This window comes from Doryrhamphus excisus, linkage group LG7 (genome assembly GCF_037039965.1).
Source record: "Doryrhamphus excisus strain RoL-2023G ecotype Guam linkage group LG7, RoL_Dexc_Guam_v1.1, whole genome shotgun sequence".
Lineage (NCBI taxonomy): Eukaryota > Metazoa > Chordata > Actinopteri > Syngnathiformes > Syngnathidae > Doryrhamphus > Doryrhamphus excisus.
Genome location: NC_136363.1, coordinates 21,641,167 through 21,666,366, shown reverse-complemented (window position 1 = coordinate 21,666,366; position 25,200 = coordinate 21,641,167). Strand labels below are relative to the sequence as shown.

At 44.9% G+C, this 25,200-nt stretch overlaps 3 protein-coding genes and 3 long non-coding RNA genes across 10 annotated transcripts; 3 read left to right on the top strand and 3 right to left on the bottom strand.

Moving 5' to 3' along the window:
• Positions 1-939: 939 nt before the first annotated feature.
• LOC131108452 (uncharacterized) lies at positions 940-6,381 on the bottom strand. The gene is made up of 4 exons (XR_013627840.1): positions 5,646-6,381; positions 1,838-3,415; positions 1,353-1,481; positions 940-1,210 (listed from the first exon to the last, which is right to left on the bottom strand). It is a non-coding gene; the product is annotated as an uncharacterized LOC131108452 (long non-coding RNA).
• On the top strand, positions 2,751-15,757 carry map3k15 (mitogen-activated protein kinase kinase kinase 15). Its single transcript, XM_058059389.2, has 28 exons — positions 2,751-3,381; positions 4,224-4,363; positions 4,451-4,474; positions 5,403-5,596; positions 5,665-5,940; positions 6,002-6,172; positions 6,241-6,353; positions 6,649-6,808; positions 6,887-7,037; positions 7,102-7,209; positions 7,291-7,340; positions 7,458-7,553; positions 7,617-7,704; positions 7,767-7,904; positions 7,978-8,101; positions 8,566-8,696; positions 8,753-8,858; positions 9,600-9,757; positions 9,843-10,026; positions 10,125-10,299; positions 10,769-10,943; positions 11,494-11,679; positions 11,762-11,867; positions 13,350-13,581; positions 13,801-13,913; positions 13,978-14,084; positions 14,148-14,224; positions 14,284-15,757. Exons 1-28 carry the CDS (start codon positions 3,069-3,071, stop codon positions 14,375-14,377), a joined length of 3,990 nt encoding a protein of 1,329 aa, XP_057915372.2. The 5' UTR covers positions 2,751-3,068; the 3' UTR covers positions 14,378-15,757.
• On the bottom strand, positions 7,765-12,722 carry LOC131108451 (uncharacterized). Of its 4 annotated transcripts, XR_013627842.1 has the most exons (6): positions 12,582-12,722; positions 11,457-11,910; positions 11,326-11,339; positions 9,592-9,956; positions 8,750-8,838; positions 7,765-8,660 (listed from the first exon to the last, which is right to left on the bottom strand). It is a non-coding gene; the product is annotated as an uncharacterized LOC131108451 (long non-coding RNA). The 4 variants fall into 4 exon arrangements; XR_013627841.1 differs by lacking the exon at positions 11,326-11,339; XR_013627844.1 differs by lacking the exon at positions 11,326-11,339 and having other exon boundaries at positions 8,780-8,838.
• Positions 15,758-16,871: 1,114 nt separating the features above from the next.
• On the top strand, positions 16,872-18,323 carry ccl20b (chemokine (C-C motif) ligand 20b). The gene is made up of 4 exons (XM_058059395.2): positions 16,872-17,046; positions 17,129-17,231; positions 17,940-18,014; positions 18,088-18,323. Exons 1-4 carry the CDS (start codon positions 16,974-16,976, stop codon positions 18,146-18,148), a joined length of 312 nt encoding a protein of 103 aa, XP_057915378.2. The 5' UTR covers positions 16,872-16,973; the 3' UTR covers positions 18,149-18,323.
• Positions 18,324-18,406: 83 nt separating this feature from the next.
• Positions 18,407-22,551, bottom strand: tlr22 (toll-like receptor 22). The gene is made up of 4 exons (XM_078792437.1): positions 22,449-22,551; positions 19,837-22,361; positions 19,645-19,762; positions 18,407-18,679 (listed from the first exon to the last, which is right to left on the bottom strand). The coding sequence occupies exons 2-4, from the start codon at positions 22,319-22,321 to the stop codon at positions 18,436-18,438; spliced, it is 2,847 nt and encodes a 948-aa protein (XP_078648563.1). The 5' UTR covers positions 22,322-22,361; positions 22,449-22,551; the 3' UTR covers positions 18,407-18,435.
• LOC144899575 (uncharacterized) lies at positions 18,492-24,528 on the top strand. 2 transcript variants are annotated; one of them, XR_013627837.1, is made up of 5 exons: positions 18,492-18,528; positions 18,634-18,720; positions 19,363-19,685; positions 19,783-23,401; positions 23,886-24,528. It is a non-coding gene; the product is annotated as an uncharacterized LOC144899575 (long non-coding RNA). The 2 variants fall into 2 exon arrangements; XR_013627836.1 differs by having other exon boundaries at positions 19,363-23,401.
• The last annotated feature ends 672 nt before the right edge of the window (positions 24,529-25,200 follow it).

The following is a 25,200-nucleotide window of genomic DNA, read 5'->3' as shown; positions in this document are numbered from 1 at the left end:
GCACCATGAATCTGTGGTGCTACCAATGGAGCTAGTCAGCTGGCAGACATTCCTCATGTTATAACGGAGGTGATGACTACGATAGGTGCTGGAACTGGACAAATGGCAAAATGACCTACACTTGCCCTGACCGGGTATTGAACCTCACTCCCCTGCACCATGAATCAGCGGTGCTACCACCTGAGCCACCCACCCGGCAAGCATTCTTGATGATATAACGGAGGTCACGATCACAATACATGATGAACCTGTGGGAATACAAATGAACCTGTATGAATACCAATACCCGGTATTCGTAATCATCACCTCCGTTATAACATGCTTCAAGCTTGCCAGCTGAATGGCGCAGTTGGTAGCAGCGGTGCGTCACGGTCAATGGGACCAGAGTTCAAAGCCTGGTAAGGACAGCTCATGATAAGTCTCTCAAGGTTCAACATGCATCGTAATCGTCACGTCCGTTATATCATCCCTCAAGCTTGCTGGCTGGATGGCTCGGTTGGTAGCAGCAGTTGGTCATGGTGCAGGCGAATAAGGTTCCATACCCGTGCAGGGAAACTGCAATACTTGCTTGTTTTGCTATTTCACCAGGTTCAACGTGTATCATAATCATCATCAGTGATCTGCATCTGTATCGTCTACATCACCTCCGTTATAACATTCACCCATCATGCCAGCTGAATGGCGCAGTTGACAGCAGCATTGGGTCATGGTCAATGGGTCCAAAGTTCAATGCCAGGTCAGGGTAAAAGAAGTTTGGTTGTTTTGCTATTTTGCCAAGCATAAGCTGTCTTAGCGGGTGTCTTTTGTCCGAATCAGACGGCTCAGATTTCGGCTCCACTTCCTGTTCGTGTAACTGCTCTGACACCGGCGCACATCACAAAGAACAAAACACGACCTCATGTTATTGTTATTCCCTGTCCAAAATGAACATGCGTCATGGCAGGGAGGGGTTTATCAGGTACAGTTCTCAACTTCAATGCAATCAGCAAAGTAATAATGGTCTATTCTTTGGATTTGGGAAAATACATCAGTCATTAAAAGCTTCTGTTTTATCATTTGCTTTAGTTTACTTGAATGAATGAGGAGAAAATACCTCTCATGGCATCTAGTATATCTTTCACACGGTCTCCTTTCAGGCTTGGTTTCTATCTGAAGCGCTTTCACTTTCTTCTGTGTTTCTGGGCGGCTGCTCCTCATTGGCGTTAGTCTACTGCACCACAATACATGAAATCATATGGAATTCAAAACCTATCAAACTTCATTTTTATGCACACACAAAATAATAAAAAAAAAAATGCCACTTCCAATTAACTGATGTCATACTGAGGTATTCATCCAGGTATTGTACCTACCTTTTTTGGTAGAACTTCATGATCCTCCTCTCCTACATCCACTTGTTGTTGGGCTTCCACTTCCTCTTGGTTCCTTCTTGCTGGATGTTGTCACCCTTTATGAACTCCTGTCTCTTCTTACAGAGATCACTGTGGTGGTTTGTGTAAGAAACAAGATCAAATGAATAGCTTGAGAGAGCTCTTTTGCACATTGAAACACCTATCAAAATATGGAAACAGCTGTAGAAACTGCCGCAGGCCAAACATGTAGTTTTAAGAATGCAAAAATTAATGTACACTTACAGTATATGCTGATATTTTTTTATTCTGTCAAATTCACTACCTTTTGCGATGTGTTTTGCCATGGACCAAACTACTTTTGACATTAGCAGACATTAACACATATATGAAGCATTGTCCTGTGCTGTTAGCTTAGCTTTATCATATCGAGTATGAGAGCAATGTGATCAAACTAACTGGAAAAGCAACACAATTGACAACTTAACCATTGTTGCTAGCCGTCAATACTCATCCATGAAATCTTCCCAACTTCCACAGTATTGTCCTTGAAATAATACATTATAAATGCCATTGTGGCATCTTAATGCTGAAAAATATTTGTTAGCTCGGCTATGCCTCCTCCTTCCGTGTTGAGTAGTCAACGTCACCTTTTGGGGGTGGGGCCTGACATGGCGCCAATTAGGCGACTCCCATTGGCTGCCAGGTAGGGGGCGGGACCATGGCAAGTGCAAGGCATAACGTTCAGTATAAGTATACTTCACCGTGCTATTCTTAAGTATATAAAATAGTTTATAAAAAGTAAACCTCGAGAATACATCGTCATTTTTAGGCTAAAATAAGTATACACATAGTATACTTGAATAAACTTATTTTTGTTAAAGGTAGGTTTAACGTATTTTCTCCCCTCACACTGAGGAAGGAAAAGGAATGTTATGTATTTCAAAAACATATTTTTTACAGTATTAACATGAACATAAATTTGTATTCGTCCCTCTAAAAGGCACGTTTTAAACGTCACCAGCAGAGGGAGACATTACAAGAAAGATGACTCCTCTGTTCAGCGTTTGAATCTACATTACGTTTGATCTGATCATGAAATGGTGGATTCATTCAAACTTTTATGCTTTTACTTTCTGTTTCCTTCCCCCGGCGGTTTCTGGGCCACGATGCTGCCTTAAGTGCATATTTTAGTGTTGTAAATGACATTTAAACAATATTTCTGTGTTCCTGAGTCATGGATAAAGAACCAGATTGCATGCTTATACGCCCCCTTGTGGCTGCAAGCAACATGCAGATGACACTCTAACAACCAGATTGGCTGATTCATAAGTGCTATGATCGTCTGACGTTTGAACTTAAAGGAAAAAGTTAAATATTACATTAAAAATAGTCAACGCACCTACCCCTATGATCCCTAGATGTGAATGTGTGTGTATGTGCGGGCGTGTGTATGTAGTGTGACTTCCTCCACTTCCGTCCTCTGAAGGGATCTAGTCGCAACCGGTCCGGGCCAAGCGGACCTCTTGGTGCGAGATAATCGGCCTCTGATGTGACTTAATGAGGCGGACATGTCCGGGAACAAACTCAGACGCTCTCCTCTCCGAGACGACAGGTGTGCGCCAGGTGAGCCCCGGGAGGACACCGACGATCCGGGACGATCAGCAGCACACTTGACCGCAGGGCATCACCGGGAAGCCCACCCACACTGACGCCGCTATGGAGCCGGGCCAGAGCGCGCAGGCGGCGGACATGGCAGGCGAGCACTCGGCGGGTATGTGCGTGCAGCTGGAAAGAGACCGGGAGAGGGCCGAGCTGTCCAGCCCCAGTCCCCCGGCTAAGCAGCGCTCCCTGCGGGTCGTGTACGTACTGAACGACGGTCTGAAGGCGGTGATGGCCAGCAGTCCGGAGTCCGGGGCGCTGCAGTGCCTCCAGCGGGCGTGTGACGCCGAGAGTGCCCTGCTGACCACAGTCACCTTCGGGAGGCTCGACTTTGGAGAGACCTCCGTGTTGGACAGCTTCTACGACGCAGGTTCAGTGCAACTTATAACTTCTTTTGCAGCAAACTGAAAAACAACCATTGAAGTCATGTGCAAAGCATTGCATAAAAATATACAACTTTGCAAGTTAGTATAGAAAATATACACAGTAAATGGCTCACTGCTTGCTAGTAGAAGTTTAAAGACAATTTGGGAAGAAGCATGTGTCTGAACAGTACACAGTTTCAAGTGAATGAAGACAAAGTTTATCTCTTTGAGAGATCCAAGGTACATCGAGTGCCATTCATGTTTTTGTTTTCAGGTCTGTAACTATAAATTGTAATTTGCTAGATAATATTCCAATTTGTAACTTGTCACCACCATAGGAAAATGGGACACAAATGTCCCATTTAAAGCTTTTCATCCAGCATTTACCTTCACTTAAAGAAATGCTATCCTTTATTACCTGCTTGCTTGCAATGCATTGCAATCTTCAATGCTTGCTTTGGTCCACCAGATGGCGTTACATTTTCCCCTTTCAAAACATGCATCATTTGTCATGTTTAATGAAATGATGAGCACCTCACCGCTTCGGAAAGGTAACATAACACACAGGATGAATAACAGCGACACAAAGGCTAGCGCTTTGTATTAAAAATCCCCAGTTGTTGTGCTCTGATCCTCAACCCTGACCACATAACACCAGCGAGGGTCCATTGTACCCCCCAAAAAGAACTCCTAATTCGTCTCCAGGCCACCAGTGGCGACTACGACTTCATCCCCTACATCGTCACCCCCATTGTATCAATATATGACATTTGTATCGCAGTTTTGGGGAAGTAGACAATTTGTTTTGTCAACATGGCGGTTTTTGATTCATTTTCATTTCTGACAGACATTGCGGTCGTGGACATGAGCGACGTCTTCCGCCAGCCCTCCCTGTTCTACCACCTGGGTGTGAGGGAGAGCTTCGACATGGCCAACAATGTCATCTTGTACCATGACACAGACCCTGACACGGCCCAGTCCCTGAAGGTAAGCGGTCCAGGATGGATGCCGTTATCCCTGAGGAGTGAGCTCCTATGTTAATTCCAGTCACTCATGTGCTCTGTCCCCTCACAGGACATGGTCGCTCAGAAAAACACAGTAAGTATCCCAGCGTTTCTATTTCGGGAGTAATATTTCTGACATGCCCCCCTGAAATAGAAGCCTGTCAAACATTAGCAGCTGTTCTTCCGAGCAAATGATTTTAATGTTGTGTTTGTGGAGTAGGCCGCCTGCCCACCAGGTTTAGGCTTCCCCTGGGTCCAGTTGCCTCCAGAATACAGAGGCTCTGGCAGTAAAGTAGGTACCGTGCAGCTCAGCAAAGCATGCTGGGAGCCTGCTTGTTTGTCCTCACTAACGGCCGCAGAGAGGAAGTGCCAATCAGTGTCTTGTGTAACTCACAACCAGAAAGCCAGCTAAGCAAATGTTTTTGCATTTGCTTTATCGCAGACATTTGCTGTTACAGTTGCACTTCCTGATGTGGGCAAAACACTGCAAGACTAATCTCTCATTTTTATAGGTAGCCTGTTGGCATTGAGACTGGAATTTAGATAGATGCCTTTTTGAGTGTTTTAGCTTTCATGTCTGTCTTCGACAGAGTGTGTGTCTCCCACAAGCACAATTGTGTACGTAATAAATGTCATATTTCACAAACAGCAATGTAAAATCATGGAGTGGGACAGGGGCTTGATTTTAAGATATGTAGCAAAGCCTGGGGAAGGCACGTTTTCCTTCACGATGTAATTAAAATGTGGTACTTCAAAAATTATTTTGGCGCTTGTAAAAAGTCACTTTTTCATCATAGTTGCCATTGAACAAACTCCTTTGGACATTCCACTCCTGGTCTAGAATGTCTTACTGGACTTTCCAGTTTTCTGAAAGGCAACAAAACAGCAGTTTGATTATATCATAGTGGATGAATAACAGCAACACAAAGGCTAGCGCTTTGTGCTAACAGTCCCCAGTCCCCTACCCCATAACATGAGCGAGGGTCCACTGTACACACAAACCCCTCCCCATTTGTCTCCAGGCCTCCAGCGGCAACTACTACTTCATCCCTTACATCGTCAACCCCAACCACGAGTATACTTGCTGTGAGAGCGACGCCCAGCGAAGGGCCAGCGAGTACATGCAGCCCAGCTGGGACAACCTCCTCGGCCCCCTGTGCGTGCCCCTGATGGACCGTTTCACCAGCTTGCTGAAGGACATCCACGTCACGTCCTGGTCAGATAAAAGCACGTTGAAAGAGAGGCGGACCGGAAGAACCTCATACCTTTCTCGTGTCCCTCTAGCGCCTCCTTTAAGGACACCTTGCTGAACGACATCAGGAAGGCCAGGGAGAAGTATCAGGGCGAGGAGCTGGCCAAGGAGCTCTCCCGCATTAAGCTCCGCATCGACAACACCGAGGTCCTCACGCAGGACATCGTCATGAACCTGCTCTTCTCCTACAGAGACATCCAGGACTACGACGCCATGGTCAAACTGGTGCAGACCTTGGAGATGCTGCCGACCTGCGACCTGGCAACCCAGCCCATGATCCAGTTCCACTACGCCTTTGCACTCAACAGGTACTGGTCTGGAGAGACAGGAACACGTTGATGTACCTCATCCTAACATCTTGACTCGCAGGAGAAACAGTCCCGGCGACAGGGAGCAAGCGCTACGGGTGATGCTGCAGGTCCTGCAGTCCTGCGAGCATCCTGCGCCGGACATGTTCTGCCTGTGCGGACGGATCTACAAGGACATCTTCCTGGACTCGGACTGCAAGGACACCAAGAACAGGGACAATGCCATACAGTGGTAAGGAGGACACGCTTCTGGTCTCGGAAGGAGAATGGACGTGCGATTGAGGCTAAGAACTGTTGCAGGTACAGAAAGGGCTTTGAGCTGCAACCCACGCTCTACTCTGGCATCAACCTGGCCGTTCTCCTCATAGTCGCCGGGCAACAGTTTGAGAGCTCCATGGAACTGAGGAAAATTGGTAAGCGGATCCAGAATTTCAGGTCTATAAAGACGAGTGTGACGCACGAAAGCAAATAATTTCTGGGGCGTCCAATTAACAGCTATGGCTGTAGGCGACCACCTTTTTTTCCTGCACAAGATGGAAATAGCTGCATTTGAGGTATCTTGAGTGGTCAGCATCTAGCAGCTTGATCTAGCTCTGCACGCACTTCAAAATGTTTCTGCTCTGAGTTTCATAACACTACTCAAAGAGAGTGACTCTCCCCTTTCTCATGCACTCCAGATCATTCATGTAAATGATAAATACTTCTCAGGTGTTCGGTTGAACAGTTTGCTGGGGCGCAAAGGTTCCCTGGAGAAAATGAACAACTACTGGGACGTGGGGCAGTTCTTCACCGTTAGCATGCTGGCTAACGACATCCCTAAGGCCACTCAAGCTGCTGAGAAGCTCTTCAAACTGAAGCCCCCTCTCTGGTGAGATCCTCATGGGAGATACTGGATGGCTGGACCTGGGAGCGGTCCAGATTTTGGTAACTGGAGCACTGTGTCCAGGTACCTGCGCTCGGTGGTGCAGAACCTGCAGCTGATCCAGAGGTTCAAGAAGCAGAACATGGAGCATTCCCCCCAGAGGGACCGACTCAACTTCTGGATGGACATCATTGTGGAGGCCACGCAGGGGACCACCAACCGACTGCGCTTTCCCGTACGGATTCACATCAAGATGGACCCCGTCGTCCCAAGACCGTCACCATGGTGTCTCGTTACAGGTGCTGATTCTGGAACCCACGAAGGTCTACCAACCATCATACGTGTCCATCAACAACGAGGCGGAAGAGAAGAACGTCTCCATCTGGCATGTTTCTCCTGCTGAAACAGTCGGTTGTGTTTTTTTGTCCACGGAATGAATGAAAGCTTCATCGTGGTCGGTGACCATCCGTTTTCTTGATGTGTTGTAGAAGGGCATCCACGAGTGGAACTTCACCACGATGTCCATCAAAGGCATCAGGTAGAAGATGCTTATGAAACCAAGTTTAGGAACCATTTTATTGGCTGACATGACCTCAGTTAGGGGTCATTCACCCTGCTCCTCCGGCATGTATATTTAAAAGATATCTGTCTGCAGTATCAGCAAATTTGATGAACGCTGCTGCTTCCTCTACGTCCACGACAACTCTGACGACTTCCAGATTTACTTCTCCACCGAGGAGCAGTGTGCACGGTAAGGTTGGACACCACGACAAGTCATTTTGGTTGCAGTGGAAATGAACCTGTATCCTCACAGGTTCTGCTCCATGGTGAAGGAGATGATATCGGACGGGACCGGGAACTCGGTAGAGCTGGAAGGAGAAGGCGACGGCGACACACTGGAGGTCAGTTTGTGTCAGATGATTCAGGTTCCATATCAGAGTGTCATCTGGTGTGCCTGTTTCAGTACGAGTACGACATCGACGAGACGGGCGACCGGGTGGTGCTGGGACGAGGTACCTACGGAGTCGTGTACGCTGGGAGGGACCTCAGCAACCAGGTCCGAATTGCCATCAAGGAGATCCCAGAGAGGGACAGCAGGTACCTGATGACTCCATCCCTCGCATTTATACTTGTTGGTTATGAGTAACCTTGTTTCTTTCTTATACGTCAGGTACTCGCAGCCTCTTCACGAAGAGATCGCGCTGCACAAGTACCTCAAGCACAGGAACATCGTCCAGTATTTGGGCTCTGTTTCGGAAAACGGCTATATCAAGATCTTCATGGAGCAAGTTCCTGGAGGTTTGTGCTTAAGCAAGCATTTCATAATACTTTCTCAAGGGCCAATACTATAGCAATGGATATACTTTAGAGTAGTCAATGTACAGCTTGAATATACAGCAATTGACTATCCATTGAAAATGACTTGTTTCTCGCTCGCAGTCATTCTAACATCATAATCTGGGGCTGCATGAGTGCTGCCGGCACTGGTGGAGCTGCGGTTCATTGAAGTAAAACATGTGCTGTACTGTGACATTCTGAAGCAGAAACTGGACCACTCTGGAGTTTTGTTTGAAGTGTGGATGTTTAGCATGTTTAGCATGAGCGCTTTTGTTTTCTGCCATATTACATGTTGGAATTCAGTGAACCGCAGCTCTGGCACACCCAGGTAAGACACGGTTATCTTGCTGCTCACTTGTGTTACTCTCCCTTGTGAAGATGTACTGCCCTAAAAATGCTTGTCATGATGGACCTCTTTCCTCCAGGGAGCTTGTCGGCCTTGCTGCGCTCCAAATGGGGTCCCCTGAAGGAGGCCACCATCATCTTCTACACCCGACAGATCCTGGAGGGGCTGCGATACCTGCACGAGAACCAGATTGTGCACAGAGACATAAAGGTCAGAAGACGTCAGCCAACGTGGAATTCATTTTATTGACTTGTCTTCCCCACCAGGGTGACAACGTGCTGGTCAACACCTACAGCGGCGTCTTGAAGATCTCAGACTTTGGTACCTCCAAGCGGCTGGCTGGAGTCAATCCCTGCACGGAGACCTTCACTGGTAATTTGGCTTTTTGTTTTTTTTTTGCCAAAGATGCTCCAAAATAGCAGCGGCGAGTGTACATTTAAGTGTACTTATTCATGACATCACGTCGCTAGTTGCTATCTGTGGACACACTTAGCAGGACGATGAACACGGACATGCACATTCATGCACCATCTGGCCATCTCCAGTGGCTGCAGGACTGTGTGTAATTAGATTAGCTAATCAAGCAGAGGCAGAATGGTGTTTATCTTTCATTAGTAGGTGTGTGTGTGTGTGTGTCCTTATCACTTCTCTGACGCTGCCTTTTATTGTTCCCTGCCCTCTCTGAACCCTTTAGGTCATTGTGGAAAGCAAATTCCATATCTGCAGAGGGGGAAAACATTTTAAAACTAAATCACATCATTGAAAAAGTATTATTTTCATATATTTCATGTCTTTTCCAGTATTACCTTGCTGACTGAATGGGGGGGAATCACACTGACTCATTGATAGTGAGTCATGTGGTACAACCAAATGGGGTTCCTGTGCTATGAAATGCTTTGTTGCTCTTCTCCTCCTGAACCGCTTCATGCAAAAGAGTGACAATGTTTCAAGATATGCACTGCTATGTTGTCTGTGCTGTTATTTTTGAGGGAAATACACCACATGATAGCACTGTTATTACAAATTGATACATGGTACGCAAACATTTCGTCCACAACCCATAGGGAGCGCCACAAGTTGACATTAATGTCCTCTTTTCTCCTACCTGTGTAGGCACTCTACAGTACATGGCCCCAGAAATCATCGATAAGGGTCCTCGAGGCTACGGGGCCCCAGCAGACATCTGGTCCCTGGGGTGCACAATCATCGAAATGGCCACCGGGAAGCCTCCCTTCCATGAGCTGGGGGAGCCTCAAGCCGCCATGTTTAAGGTTGATGAAACCTCCCTGTAACAAACAAGAGGGAGAAAAATCTATTTCAGACAACACATGCTGACTTTGCAACTGTGTGTTGCAGGTGGGGATGTTTAAGATCCACCCGGAGATCCCAGAGTCTTTGTCACTGGAGGCCAAGTCGTTCATCTTGCGTTGCTTCGAGCCGGACCCTCACAAACGAGCCATCGCCGCTGACCTGCTGAGGGACACCTTTGTCAGACACAACACCAAGGGCAAGAAGAGCAAGATCGCCTTCAAACCTTCAGGTAGCACGAGTGCTCCCGGAAGTGGGAAGACATGGAACAATCTTTCCAATGTGCATCACAATTGTCCTGTTTTTGTGTTTGTTGTGCGTGGCCGTCAGACTACATCCACGTTTCCCTGCCGGTGCAGTTGCAGTGCGAGGCTACTGGGAGTAGCAGCAGCGAACACGGCTCCATGAGCCCTGACTGTGACTCCAAACAGGACGTCTTCTTCCAGAAAAAGAAAAGCTCCGGCTCGGAGAACCTGCTCAAACCGCCCAACTCCAACTACCTGAGGTGCCTACACACTTTCCTTCCAGGACTGGACTTATGAACTATAATGTAGCAGAATGTGGACGCGTTGGGCGCTGTCTGCTCAGGACTATGTTGATTCTTATGGTTTCCTTTAGTATGAATTACTATAAAATCAATATTTCATTACTTATTGCATAATTCTGCTTGTCAACAAACCAACAGAGCAAACTATCCCAGCTGCTACTAATGTTGGAAAGATGTGAATGACCTTTTGCCTGGCAGGTGGCCTCCTTGTGTTCCCAGCATGCTCCACTGCCTTTTACGACACAGCACTTGTATAACAATATCTTTACACACACAAGCACCATGCTGGACCCTTGTGTGTTTAAGGAAGCGTGTGCTGCAGACTGACGGTGCACGGTAGCCAGGAGAGGCTTGTATTTGCAAACAGGCCGTCGTAAAGACCAAAAAAAAAAAAGCCCACACACTGAGGTGTTCGTGTGCGTTGCAGCGTTCCAGACGAAGGCTCCGTGTCGGAGGACCGCAATGTCCCGCCCTCCCCCGAGGACAGAGACGGAGGCCTCTTCCTACTGAAGAAGGACAGCGAGAGGCGGGCCATTCTGTTCAAGGTCCTGAACGAGGACCAGGCGAAGGTCATCTCCAACCTGAAGGAGAACTACATCCAGGTGCTGACTTTAGTGCTCTATTGAAGGTATATAGGTGGCATTTGCTAAAGTATATCGACACAAAAAAAACTCACATTTGCTCCTCACAACCAAAAATGTCCCACATGGAATTCCACATATATCCTAACATAAATTAATGCAGTCATTTTAAGATTTCAATTTCGGAAATGAATGAACTTAGACTGGCCATCAACTTGTCCACAAGATGGCGCTGCTTTTTCCTACTTAAAGCAAGGCACCCTTTCTTTTCACGCTTCTTTTTTCAGTAAAAAAAAAACAGCATATCTAGTGCATATAAATGTCCAAATATAATAATAATTTAATAGTTTAACTTGGGTGATGCAGACATTTTGGTCCCGAGGACCTTGAGTGTGAGTCTTACCTTTAATTTTGACACTGTAAAAGAAATAACAATGCGCATAAAAATCACTGTTGCTGCCACCATCATGAATATAAGTCACATTCACAGCACAGATGAGGACAGATTTTAGGGTTCCTCGGTCCCTCACTGACCACGTTCTGGGACCTTTGCTGATATCTGTGATATCAGGGCAGCGAAGAGCTCCAGCTGTCCGTGGAGCACATCAAGCAGATCATCTGCATCCTCCGAGACTTCATTCATTCCCCAGAGAGGCGCGTCATGGCGGCCACCATCTCCAAGCTCAAGCTGGACCTAGACTTTGACTCCACCTCCATCAACCAGATCCAGTTGGTGCTCTTTGGCTTCCAGGACTCGGTCAGAGAACACACACGCACATAAAATACTCTTCTCTGAAGGTATCTCGTCATTAAATGGTGTTACTGTTTTTTCCCTTCAGGTCAACAAGGTGCTCAGGAACCATCACATCAAACCTCACTGGATGTTCGCCATGGATAACATCATCCGGAGAGCTGTGCAGGCGGCCATCACCATCCTCATTCCAGGTGAGAGCAGCTCCTGCTGATATCTAGTGGACGGTTTAGGGACCTACAGCGAAAGCGTGTTCAGGTAATTTGCTTGAGTAATAATGCATTAATCATCAACAAAAAGGCTACACTGTAAACTCTGATAAGTTCACAGAACTAAAAAAAATATGATTACACAATAATATTTACACGAGGACGTGTAAAGTTTCCTGACGAGGAAAGACAAGCACAGGCCTGTTACACACTCTCAATATGCCGTTTAGCATTGTTCGTTTCAAGCTAGCACACAGCAGGTTGGACATGTTGGTTACTCGACAAAGTAAAATATTGACCCTGTAACGCGAACACTTATACTCACAGATTCGCAATATGCAGGCGCATAACCGCCGGCCAGCGAAAACAACAGCCGACAGAAACCGGAAAGCAGGAAGAACTTAATCTTCAGGGCTCCGGTTAGCCACCTCCATTGTCAACTGCCGAGCAAACATTCATTCCTCCCGGGCAAAATTGCATTATGGGAAATGTAGTTCGTCCAGAAAAGCCGCTAATTGCTTTACACTGTTGTAAACTAGAGGAACCTTACACCGTTGTACGACAAACTAACATACATTTTTTACAACTTCTAAAGTTACCATTACTCGTATTTAGAAACCATTTACAACAAATATTCAATGTGCACATTGTACAATGCATTCACAGTTTGAAACGTAGACCAATTCAAACGTTACTTACCAAATCTGGGCTGATTAGACGGCACTTGAGAAAACGACGGCAATAGGGCCAATGAAAAAAAGGAAGTGGTGGTAGTTTGATGAAAGTGACAGCCGCAAACAGATAAAAAAACTAATGAAACTGTGTTCCACGTCGGCTTGCTTATACCTCTGATTAGCATCTCCACATCGTGCAAATTCAAGATGGCTGACCCAGCTTTCCTGAGGGAGCGATAAGACCCACCCACCAGAACGACGTCGATGACGTCATGACGCTAATATATGGTTCCTACATTTTTAAGCGTGCTACACAAATTAGCTATAAAATATTAAGCCCTGTTAAATTAAAGTGGCATAAATCTTAACAGAGCTAAAAACGTTTACTTTCATTCAACTACATAACGTCATTTGAGTGTTACGACCTTATTAATTATGAGCGAGTACAACTGTTGGGGTTTACAGTGTATTAAAACATAACAAAGTTAAAAAAAAGATAAAACTGGTTAGGTTTGAAGTTGAAGAGATTTGAGGCAGTGAAAAGGAAAAATATATATATTTTTATGACACTTTTGTGATGGGAAAATCAAATTAGTGTTATCAATTATTGACCTAGTCAAGGCTGTAATAACAATAATTCCAAATATAGCATTTTGCACCTCATTAAAAAAAAAATTGCATATTTTATGTTCTTCCGAAAAAAACAATATTTTGCTTCCCGGGAGCTAAGGGTAAAAAGTGTAACTTACTTTCACTTACGTTATCCTCACCTCTTGACCTTTTCCCATCTTAGAGCTGCAGACGCACTTCGGCCCGGCGTCTGAGTGTGAGGGCGCAGAGAAGGAGGACGAGGTGGACGAGGAGGAGGGCGAATTCGGCCCAGTGCTTGCGCCGGCCGCCGACGAGCCCACCGACCCCGTCGCCTCGGCCGTCGCCACGCTCCACTCCGCTCACTCCCACGAGCACCAGCGCTCCCACCACCAGCTGGGGGCTCAGCTGGGGCGCCTCAAGCAGGAGACCAACAGGTCAGCCAAGCCCACATTGTGTTCACGTCCTGTCGGTGTCCCATTACTTTTGTTTATCATAGCTTTAATCTGCGAAGGTTGGGAAATGTCACCTGACACTTTCAAATTGCGTAATTTAAAGACAAACAGAACAGGAAAGCTGTGAACGCCCACGCTCAATAAAACGGGCCAATTCATCTGAAACCTGACTCAGCCATGTTCTTGTTGCTGTGCCTGCAGGCTGCTGGAGGAGCTGCTGCAGAAGGAGAAGGAGTACCAGCAGGTCCTGAAGGCCACCCTGCAGCAGCGAACGCACGACCTGGAGCTGGTCAGGGTCCGGCACAGACCGCCAGGTATGTCTCCTTCGCTTCGAAACCTGGAAACTGCTTTTAACTTGTCAAGTTTTCTTTTCTTTAGATATTTCGCCACCATCCATCTTCCACATTCCGGCGGACCACGAGCCTGATAAGCAGCTCACTGATTGGCTGAAGGAGCAGGGGGCGGACCCTGACACGATTGACAAGGTGTGTGTTTCAGAATTTGCCTCTCTCAGCATTTAAATTTACAATTTAAATGTTTTCATTCAGTTTGTGCTTGAAGAATATACGCTGACGGACATCCTCAGCGACGTCACCAAAGACGACCTGCGCTGCCTCCGCCTCAGGTATCAACTCTCTCCAGTTTGTGCAACATTTACGACATCATCACTATCCGCTTCTACAGGGGCGGAGTCCTGTGCCGAATCTGGCGGGCCATCCAGAGGCACCGGGAGCGAGAGAGGCTGAGGGGCGACGAGCGCTCGGACGACGACGTGTGATGTTCTCTCTGCCAAAACGCCACTGTGCCTTTTTTTTGTTTTACCTTTTTATGAAACACGGCGATGCTTGACTTCAACAGACCAAAGCGCTTTTTAGTGCAGGCACTACTTTCGCTAGCATTGCACATTGCGCTTTGCAGCAGTCACAAGCACAACGAGAGAAATCATGTATTGACCTGAACATAAGACGACCTTGATATGTAGAATGACCCCAGATATAATACAACCCTGAACATAAGATCTCTTTTATGGAGTACGACCCCTAATATGACAATCCTGATATATGAGACGATCTTGAATATAAGACAAGCCTGACAAGAACACCTTGAATATAAGACGACCCAAAATATAAGACAATCCTTCATATAAGATGACCCTTGCTACAAGATGACCCTGACTATAAGACGACTCCTGATATAAGACAACCGCAAATATAAAGACGACCCCGCTATAACCATAAATATAAGACATGGCTCAGGTATAGGACGACATCTCGTATAAGATGACCCACAATATCAGACAGCTCCTGACATAAGACAACCTCATATACTGTATTACGATGACCCAGAATATAAAACCGTCCCAAATATAAGACAACCCTAAATATAAGACAGCCGCTAACTTGCCCAACCGGTATCCAGGTTGCACTGGTGTGTCCGAGGACATGCTACCTGTTGGTTGCATGTAGAAAATCTGAAGACTATAAGACGGCCTCAATATTTTTTTAAATAGCGTTTTATATTCGGGTCAACCGCTTGTGACACTCATATCGTTGGTTTCTTTAATTAAAGTGTGACTCAAGTCCGCACTCTACATGACGGGTTAACAATCTGAATGGTTGAGTAGTCCAGGTTGTACCCAGGGTGACCCCCATTGGGAGAATGGATAAAACCTATGACCAAACTAGCTGTGAGTCAGGATCACACCAAAGGTCATGGATTAGCAGTCCTTTTATTTTCCTTCTTTTAGTCAAGTACACGTTTATTTGGATGTTTTCTTTGACCGTGTGTGTGCGCTTCATGTTTGCTTTGCAATAAACATGGAAATCATTTACTTTGCTTTGTTATTTTGCTTCTGGGACTCTGGTAAAGCTTTATTATTCTGGATTGTCTATTGTTGTTAGCTAAAAAGATGATGGAATGTGTCGGAATGTATGAAATAACATCACAGGATGAAGCCGGCAGGCCAAAAGTCATGGACGTCATTCTCACAACAATTGTGTCACATGGACGCTATCAAAGATGGAGCGGAAGACAGGTGATTTAGATATACCGAGGCGGTGTGGTTTACGATGTAAGTGGTCCACAATACGTCAAACATTCCCGTGATAAATCTACTGTGGCAATCGGGACATAAAAGCCGGGAATTTTTTTTTCCCTCAACGCTTTCTTTGTGCAGGGTGTGTGTTTATGCAGCACTTGTTTGTCCAAACACAATGCAGAATGATGTATATTCCAATTTCAACTGTCTTTAAAATACATATTTTACCACAAAAATGTGTTTTGAATGCATGGCAACTCAGCAAAATAACAAAAAGTACCCCAACAGTGACACATTTATCCAGATCCCCACTTAACCTGAATGATGTCAAGGAAATGTTATTTTGGGGAACTATTGCCGGCATTGTGACCTCCTTTTTTTGCCACAACAGTTCCTTTGGGAGTTTTTTTCACCATGGTTTAGCTAAGTCACTCATTTACCCGTTCAGACAAAAGGTGAGCTCATGTTTAAAAACAAATTGAACGTGTCATCAATTGTGTCATGAATTCCTCCGCTAATTGTACTGCTTGTGTTGCAACAAATCAAGTTACACACACACACACAATGGCTCATTGAGGCAGAGCTTTGGTTCAAAGTTGAGATAATGAAGATAAATAAAAAAGGAGCGGCACATCAGTGCAAGAAATCGCCTGCCTTCAATGCTTGCATCATCAAGGAAATACTTTACGTCAACATGAGTACACAGGCCATGCCGGGATATTTCCACCTTGCTAATCTGTTACTAATTATAGCAGGCATCTTTTTTTAGCCCTCTGACGTGCTGCCGTAAATTAGATAGTAGTTATAGTAGTAATATATAGTAGTAGTAGTATGTAGTAGTAATCATTAATTTAATTGTGGCATGATTACATGACATTGTGTTTGATCTGTCTAATACACTTGAAGGCAAAGAGACCATTCTAAAACGTGTGCTAACTGTACAGGTCATTCTTCAAGTAACATATGAACAATAGCAAGTGGCATACAAGCGTATAAAGAAGTGAAACTTTGCCCACGCTGAGGTTTCTCTGCGACCTTTGAATGTTTTGTGTGCATTTACCCAGGCCCAGATAGAACCTGTGATCCTTTTCGTAATTTCTCGACACCCACGCAAGGACGTCCCCACGCAGTCGAAGATGATCACCTCTGCTCTCACTCCTGGCTTCCTCCCAAGGTTGACAACAATGGCACATGCCATTGCACAAGCATGAGGGCACGCCTCTGACGCAGACAAAAGCCCAGCAGAGAGACATCCTACTTAAGGAGCCGGGCGGCCGCTCACAACGACACATTTTCACCCAACACAGCCAACACATCTTACCACCACAGCGGCACCATGGAAGGCCACAAGGTGTATCTCCTGACATCGCTCCTTGTCCTTATGACCTTCACTGGAAGAACACAGTCAGGTGAGAGCGAGCCACCTCGGCTCTGGTAAAGCAACGTGGACTTTGTTATTTTTCAATCTAAACGTAGCATCTTTGACTCCAGCCAGCTGCTGTTTGAGGTACCATGACATCAAGTTGCCATGCCAACGACTGCTGGGCTACACCATCCAGAGCATGGGCAAGTCCTGCGACATCAATGCTGTCATGTGAGTTTACCAACCTCCGTTCAGGAGATTATCTTTATTTGGTAGAACATCTTTTCCACTGGATCTCATTAGTGTGGCTGGTCGTGTACTCAGCATTTTTTATACATTTTATTTTCAGGATTATTTTATTCATTTGTATTTTTTAGTGTAATTTTTACATGTTTTTTGAATATGTTATTTTTTAAATTATTTTTCCATATGAAAAGAATATATATTCAATATAAATAAATTTTATAAATATATGATATGTATATCATATCGAAAAACAATAGAAACAAATAGACAAACAATATAAAACAATATACAGTATAACATTAATGATAATACATATACATTCATTCATTCATAATACCTTTGATAAAATATATATTAATTACGTATGTATAGAATTATTTAAAAAATGTAACATAAAAATATATTATAATAAATAAAAATAAATACAAGAAATACAAGAAAAAAGTCATAAAAAGTCAGCTGGGATAGGTTCCAGTATGCCTTAGTGAGGACAAGCGGCATAGAAAAAGAATGAATGAATAAAAAATAATAAACATGTACAAAACTGTAAAATATAGTAGAATCTTTTGCTCCTGTCAGGGGGGAACCTTGGCCAGGACGTGTGCACTAAATAAATATAACCGTGGGTTAATCAACAAGCCAAATTCCTCCAGTGCACTCATTTTCCAAGGTTCCTCTTTCTGGTCTTCCCAGCTTCCACCTGCCCGGCTGGTTCGTGTGCGCCGACCCGTCCAGGAACTGGACCCAAAGAGGGATGAGGTGCATCGAGTGAGTATACCATACTGCATCTTTTTTGGATTCACTTGAAACATATGTCCAAGCAATGTTCTTTTCCTGGCAGTGAGCGCAGGAGGAAGAGCAGAGGCCCAAAACAGGCCAATATGACCGCCGCTGCAGCATGAACACAATCTCTAGTTACAACCACTTCCTGTAGCACAGAAGCACAGTCAAATAAGCTCTGTTTTATAAACAGCAAAGTGTAGTATTTGGAATACTTTGCAACGTCCTCACATCTTCCTCTTCACTGGAGTTCTCAAATGTTGAAAAAGCTATTGTCTGTTAATTTATTAAACACATTTTTACACCACCCCTGTCTGTTTGAATGAATGGTATTTATTATTTAGTTATCATGATGAGTGGCGCCCCCTATAGGCCATCACCTCCATCATTATCACTATCATCATCATCATCATGGCGCTCTGTCGTCTACAGTCAGCAGCAGCATTTCCCCACCCGGATCTTGTTGCGCCTTCAGAGCCTGGCGGAGCTTCTCCCAGAACAGGTCAGTGCACTGGGCGGCCCGGGGCCAGCTCAGGAAGGACCGCTTCTTCAGCAGCTTCCTCATACGGTAGTAAGGAGACAGCTCATAGACGGGGATGTCCTCCAGGAAGACCAGGATCAGGACGTCCTTATGCTCGTCGAACAGGCGGAAGCTTGGAGAAGCGGACAGGTGAAGAGTTAGCGAGTGTTCAAGGTTTGTTACTTGTCCATTGTAAGACATACAACTACATAACGTTAAAAGGCGGGAAAGAGGACACAAACGTTAGCAAGGCTAGCATGCTAGCTAGCCTCCAAGCATAACATGTGAGGTTAGCCTGAAAAAACAAAATGACCAAACATACAAATCCCACGTCTGTAGCTGACTGACAGACATTTGGCAAGGTTTGTTACTTCTCCATTGTAAGACATACAACAGCATAACATTAAATGGCGGGAAAGAGGACATAAACGTTAGCAAGGCTAGCTAGCGTCCAAGCATAACATGCTAGGTTAGCATGAAAAAACAAAATGACCAAACGTACAAATCCCACGTCTGTAGCTGACTGACAGACATTTGGCAAAGCTCAAGAAATGTCTAATGTAAATGTAATGTCAAATGTAAAAGCTCGGGAAACATTAAAAGTTTTGAATGTTATTGGGTGGAATTCTAAGGAATTGTTAGAAATTGTATAGTATTGATTTAATTTTCGGGGTTCTTAAACATTGCTCGTGTGAATTGGGTGCGTGTGTGTGTGGAGGGGGTCTGCGACTATGGTAAGATGTGCAAATTCCTTTTTTTTAAAAATTGTTACTTTTATTAGTTAATTCATTTATTTTCTCTGCTGTTCCTCACTAGGGTCGCAAGGCTATGCTGGAGCCTATCCCAATTGACTTCAGACGAGAGGTGGGGTACACCCTGGACTGGTCTCTAGACAAAGGCAGGGTACATATAGACAAATAACCATTCACACTCACATTAATTCCTATAAACAATTTACAGTCTCCAATGAACCCAACATGCATGTTTTTGGAATGGGAGAACACATGTACACACGGGAAGAACATGCCAAATCCATAGAAAAAATTGAAAGAAACAGTGCCTCTCCCCTCCAAAGTGGAGCAAACTAAAGAGTTTTACCTGGCCACCTGAATCTCCCTGGAGCACCACTCGCTCTCCAGGTATCTCCGACTGATCACACAGATGGTCTTCCTGCTGGCATAGATGGCCTCAGTGATGTTGTCAATGATGGGCTTCCCTGTTGGTGATGAAACTTAGCGTCAGCGTGACATCAGCTGGAGTGGAGGCGGTACTACAACAGCGTGTCCTCACCTGGCTGGAAGTCTCTGTGGTGCAGACACAGCTTCCAGCCCTGTTCCCCCTCCAGTTTGGGCAGCAGCTCACTGAAGACCCAGGCCTCATCGTGGGCGTTGTAGGACACAAAAGCGTCGTAGAGACACTGAGGCTGCGCGTTCCTGTGCTTCCTCTCGTACAGCAAAGCCAGGAAGAGGTGATAGGCGTAAGCCAGCTGCCATCGCAGGAAATGGTAGGTGGAGGTGGTCAGCATGAACAAGAGGATGGCACATGTGGTGGAGATGAAGTAAAGGAACTCAATGTCCACGGAGCAGGATCGGATGTCAAGGTCCAGGAGCTTGGAGCCTTTAAGGTTCGGGGGGTAGTTGCATACAAAGTTATCGGCGTCATAAACTTGCGTTTTGGTGTCGTTTACCCACTGGATGAACCAAGCGTTGTCGCAGTCGCAGGTGAAACTGTTGCCTTGAAGATCCAGATAAACCAGAGCAGGAAGGTCTTCCAGCTGTTCCTTAGTGATGACTGAATATTGGTTCTTTCGTGCTTGCAGGAACTCCAGCTTTGTAAGATTGGCCTCCTTTAAAAAATCTAGCGACTGAAAACTTGTTCTGGAAATGTAGAGGCTTTGAAGGTTCTGGATGGGGGCAAACAAATGTGGCGACACATCCCCGAGGTCGTTTGAGCTGATGTCCAGTTTCTGCAGAAGAGGAGTGTACTTGAACATATCTTGATGCAAGGTCCAGAGCTGGACGTTCCTGGTATCAAAGACCAAGAGGTTGGTCAAACCTTGCAGGAAGTTGCGAGGCAAATAGTGCTTGGCCTTGCTGTGTTGGCCCGACATGATGAGACTCTCCAGGAGAGAAAGGCGAGCGAATGGCGGCTTTGGCAAAGCTGCACTCGAATTGTATTTGATGTGATTATCCAATATATTCAACCTTCTTAAATTAATCAGATCATTGAACACATCCTGGGTTATTTCGCTCTCTCGGATGTTATTGGATTGCAGCAGGATATCTGTGAGCATAGTCAGTCCCCTGAAGCAGCCTTTTTTTAACTTGCTGATGAGAGTCCTGTGCAGGGTCAGGTACTGAAGAGACCGCAAGCCTTCGAACTCTCCGTCTTCAATGGTGGTGAGTTGATTCCTGTCCAGTCGCAGTTGTCTGAGATTTGGCAAGTATCTTTTAAAAGCATCATTCAGTCTTGTGATTTGGTTCGTCTGCAACTTCAGGACCTGAAGGTTCCTTAGATCCTGGAAGACGCACTGCTTTACTGTCCTGATGAAGTTCTGGTATAGACTGAGCACCCTGAGGTGACCCAACTCGGCAAAGTCGTGACAACCAAGAGAGGTGATGTTGTTGGAGCTCAGGTCCAGTTCCAGAAGCCTGGTCAGATTCCTGATGGCAGGCGGGACCAGTGTGAGTTTATTGCGGCTGAAACTTAAGCTCTTCAGACGTTGAAGGGCTCTGAAGGAGTCGTGGGAGATGCTTTGAATGCGATTTTCGGCGAGATCCAACTCTGTGACATTGGAGCACGGCTGAAACAGACCTGAATCCACCAGCTTGAGCTTGTTGCGTCTGACTTGGAGCTGCGTCAGCGTTGGGATGGTACAGGCGATGCCGAGCAGCTCCTTAAGGTTGTGTTTCATCGCGTTCATCCTCACAGAAGTCAATGAAAAGTTGAAGCTCTCGAAAAACGCTCTTTGGTCTTCCAAGTGAATGCCGCCAATATCGAGTGTGGACACTCGGCTAAGCAGCGTCTTTTCATGAAGGTCCCATTTCATCTTGTGCTTCCTTGGTGGGCCACCAATGTTTAACCAGGTTAGGTTTTGGAAAACATTTGCGGTGACGTTGAAGACATCAATGGAATTCTGAGATAAGTCGAGGTACTGGAGGCCCACCGTGTGGTTGGTCAGTTCCCAAGAACGAAAAATGTTTACATTGATACTTTTGATGATCAGATACTGTAGATTTGGTAGATGTTGTATTGCATGATGAACATATAACAATTTCTGCAGTTTGTTGTAGGACAGGTCCAGAAAGGTCAGTCTCCTCAGAGGCTTAAAGGAGGACGACAGCACACTCTTGATGTTATTGCTGGTGATTCTCAGCTCAGTTAGGTTGCCCAAACCACCAAAAACGTCTCCCAATCGTGCCAGCCGGTTATTATTCAGATTCAACCTCCGGAGCGAGCGCAGGTCAGCAAAGGCACCTTCTTCTATTTGCGAAATGGAGTTACGTTTAAAGTTTAACTCGAGCAGGGCCGTGTAATTTCTAAAGTCGCCGACTCGTATTTTGGATATTTTGTTCACGGACAAGTCAAACTCTGTGACAGATTGCGGGATGTCACGAGGAACATCCAGGAGCCCATTGGCCGAACAAATGGCGCGGTCGGAACTGATCCGACAGTTCCTCAGTGAAAATCCAATTTGAGTGTTGATAGTGAGAGAGAAGACAATGAAAATAAACCTTGTGGACCTTCCGTTTGGTGTTCCGTCATCTTCCATCATGACATATTCCAATCTTCCAACCCCAAAGTGTAAGTTAGGCCTAGTCAACAAGTCATTTATAAAACAGAAAAATGTATGAACAAAAAACATGGAGCTAGAATAGCGAGTCAGCAGTTTAAAAACTTACCTTTAACCAGAAGACATCAAACAGTAGACCAACTCCAGCGTGAGACACGCTTGGAAATAAATTGTCTCTGTGAGAGGGAGATTCCTGTCCTCTGTGGACACCGCGTGAGGAAGTGAGAGTGGGCGGGTCACTTCACTTAAAAATGACATGATGTGAACATAACTCTGAGATGACAAGTCCCTTGAAACTGTACAATGAATTATATTTTATTGAAGCAGTCAAGCAATAACCATCACTTCAATGAACGTTACATTGGTGCATGATGCACATGGTTGCATCATTTCTATTTCCTCATCACTTCACTTTTGGTAAATATGTTTTGTCTTTCATTGAGATTATTATTATAATTGTGAATTGAATGTGAATGGTAGGGAGCAGTTGATGCTCTACGGGCATCTTGTGGAAGTAGCACTGACAAGGCTGCTCTATTTGAAGGTAAAAAAATGTACTCTGTTGCCTAACTTGTGAAATTTTCTTCCAGGCATTACGCAGCATTAGTGAAATGGAAAAGAGGAAGTTTGTCTCGTAGAACCCACAGTAATTAGACATTACTCAAAGGAAATGTGTAACTATGACTTGCATGACAGAGTCAATACATTGCACGTGAAAGTGGGTTCCTTCACATTCCCACTTTGGTATTTGGATTTTTTTGTCAAACAATTATTTAGTTCTCCAAAATATAAACATAAGTAGCAATAGTTTAATTATAATAATAATGTATAGAAATATAAATAAATACAGGTAAAAAGTAACAGCATACGTGCCAGGCCGCAAATGTTACATGTTTATGTTTTTACTGATTCCCCCAAGTTCACTTACTATATGCAATGCTCTTGTAATTCTCTGTTTCTCCACTAGATGTCATTGTTGGCAATGGAGGATACTCGGATGTAACGCCTTTGGGAGTTAGTTAGTGTCACCGCCATCTAGCGGCCTCCGACTGTCAGCGGCAGGTAATTTGGTGCAAAAGCTGTATTCGGGGAAGCAAGAAGTGTCCTTTTCACACTCTCCAAACTCTTCTTGGTTGAGGCAAAACAAAACCTGTAAGTGACTGATATACTGTGAAGTTAGTCTTATTGATGGACCTTTATGTTTAAGGACATTAATGCACATCCTTAAGGCGTTTTTCTTAGTGAGCACAAGCTAGTTTGGCTAGGAGTGTCTTATACTGCTACTGAAATACATGTTGAATTAACTTGCATGCTAATTTCACAAAGTAAATGAATATTGTTATATACTGCTGTGTAGTAGAATGTCACGTTTAATTCATTGTATTTTCAATTTATTTCAAGCAGGAAAGACTGTTTACAAGCATACACTCACATAAAGCACACACTGAACGCAAATTTGCTTAATTGTTTCTATTCACAACAAAACTTCCTCGTTATGCTTTTTGTAACTGATATAAACTCTTTGCTTTTTCCTTATTCATTCTAGAAGCCCCTCAATGAGCCTCTCGAGCCTGCTGTCACCATCATCTTCACTACTCGTCGTCGACAGTCAGCAGTAGCATCTCCCCACCTGGATTTTCTTTGGCCTTCAGAGCCTGGCGAAGCTTCTCCCAAAACAGGTCAGTGCACTGGGTGGCCCGGGGCCAGCTCAGGAAGGACCGCTTCTTCAGCAGCTTCCTCATACGGTAGTAAGGAGACAGCTCACAGACGGGGGTGATCCAGGAAGACCAGGATCAGGACGTCCTTATGCTCATCGAACAGGCGGAAGCTGGGAGGAGCGCACAGGTGAAGAGTTAGAAGAGTGTTCAAGGTTTGTTTCTCCTCCATAGTAACAGATGCCATGAATCAGGTAACCAATTAAAAAAAATGCTCCAATGAAAGCAACCTGAGGACAAAAAAGGTCTGTGATTTCTTCATGACAGTAGTGATGTCATATTTTGTAAGGACAAATCTAAAGTTAAAGTTTGTTAAATCCCGCTTTCAGTCCAGGAGTGTAACAGATAGATGGTAAAAAGTAGTAGGTATGTATCGGCCTTGAGAAGCAGGAAGCGATTGGTATCAGCTTCCCAAGTGCAGTGAGAGTGGGCGGGTTGGTCATGTCAATTAAAAAAAAAACAATAAAAAAGTGTGATGGGAATACAGCCTCACATTTAAGCAAGCATTTGTATGACAATACTGTATGTATATAATACTGTAAGTATTTAGAGTAGTCGGTGTACAGCTTGTATAGCAGTATATACTCACGATTCACTGAAGATGCATCATCACACAGCCATTATTGACTAACTGGGTGCCAGTGAACAGCAAGACAGTGGTGTTGGTAACATGGCAGTGCAGGCCTCTCTGGTGAAGCTGCATGAGCGGGAGCCCAAACATCCTTCCGATTTCAATTCATTTTATTGATACGGCTGTCATATAGGTAACACCGACAAGGCTGCACTATTTTAGAGTAAAAAATGTATTCTGTTCCCTAATGTGTATTTTTCAGCAATAATGAAAATAAAAAGAGGAAGATTATCAATCGGGAAGTCGAACCCACAGCAACAATAAAAGCAGGGAAGTGTGTAAACAGCCACAAGGTGTGAAAACATACGGTAAGTACATTCTCAGTTAATACAGCAGATCCCCGCACATTCACTATTTGCCATTCAGATTTTAGGTCAAGCAAATTACACTCGTACCTCGCTATGTTGCGGTTCCACTCTTTCTCCTTCACTATATCACTTTTTTTAGTAGTAGTTAATAAATGATTACTGGCCTATTTTTTTGTCAGAAAACAGACATACGGTACCACACGTATG

Bases quoted from the DNA above. Each gene is read 5' to 3' on its own strand.
- ccl20b (XM_058059395.2), top strand. From the start codon at position 16,974: ATGGAAGGCCACAAGGTGTATCTCCTGACATCGCTCCTTGTCCTTATG. The intron at 17,232-17,939 runs GTGAGTTTACCA...TGGTCTTCCCAG, and splicing joins TGCGACATCAATGCTGTCAT to CTTCCACCTGCCCGGCTGGT. The intron at 18,015-18,087 runs GTGAGTATACCA...TTTTCCTGGCAG, and splicing joins AGAGGGATGAGGTGCATCGA to TGAGCGCAGGAGGAAGAGCA.
- map3k15 (XM_058059389.2), top strand. From the start codon at position 3,069: ATGGAGCCGGGCCAGAGCGCGCAGGCGGCGGACATGGCAGGCGAGCAC. The intron at 7,705-7,766 runs GTCAGTTTGTGT...TGCCTGTTTCAG, and splicing joins GCGACGGCGACACACTGGAG to TACGAGTACGACATCGACGA. The intron at 14,085-14,147 runs GTGTGTGTTTCA...GTTTTCATTCAG, and splicing joins ACCCTGACACGATTGACAAG to TTTGTGCTTGAAGAATATAC.
- tlr22 (XM_078792437.1), bottom strand. From the start codon at position 22,321: ATGATGGAAGATGACGGAACACCAAACGGAAGGTCCACAAGGTTTATT. The intron at 19,763-19,836 runs GTGAGGACACGC...CATCACCAACAG, and splicing joins CCACAGAGACTTCCAGCCAG to GGAAGCCCATCATTGACAAC. The intron at 18,680-19,644 runs GTAAAACTCTTT...CGCTTCTCCAAG, and splicing joins AGGGAGATTCAGGTGGCCAG to CTTCCGCCTGTTCGACGAGC.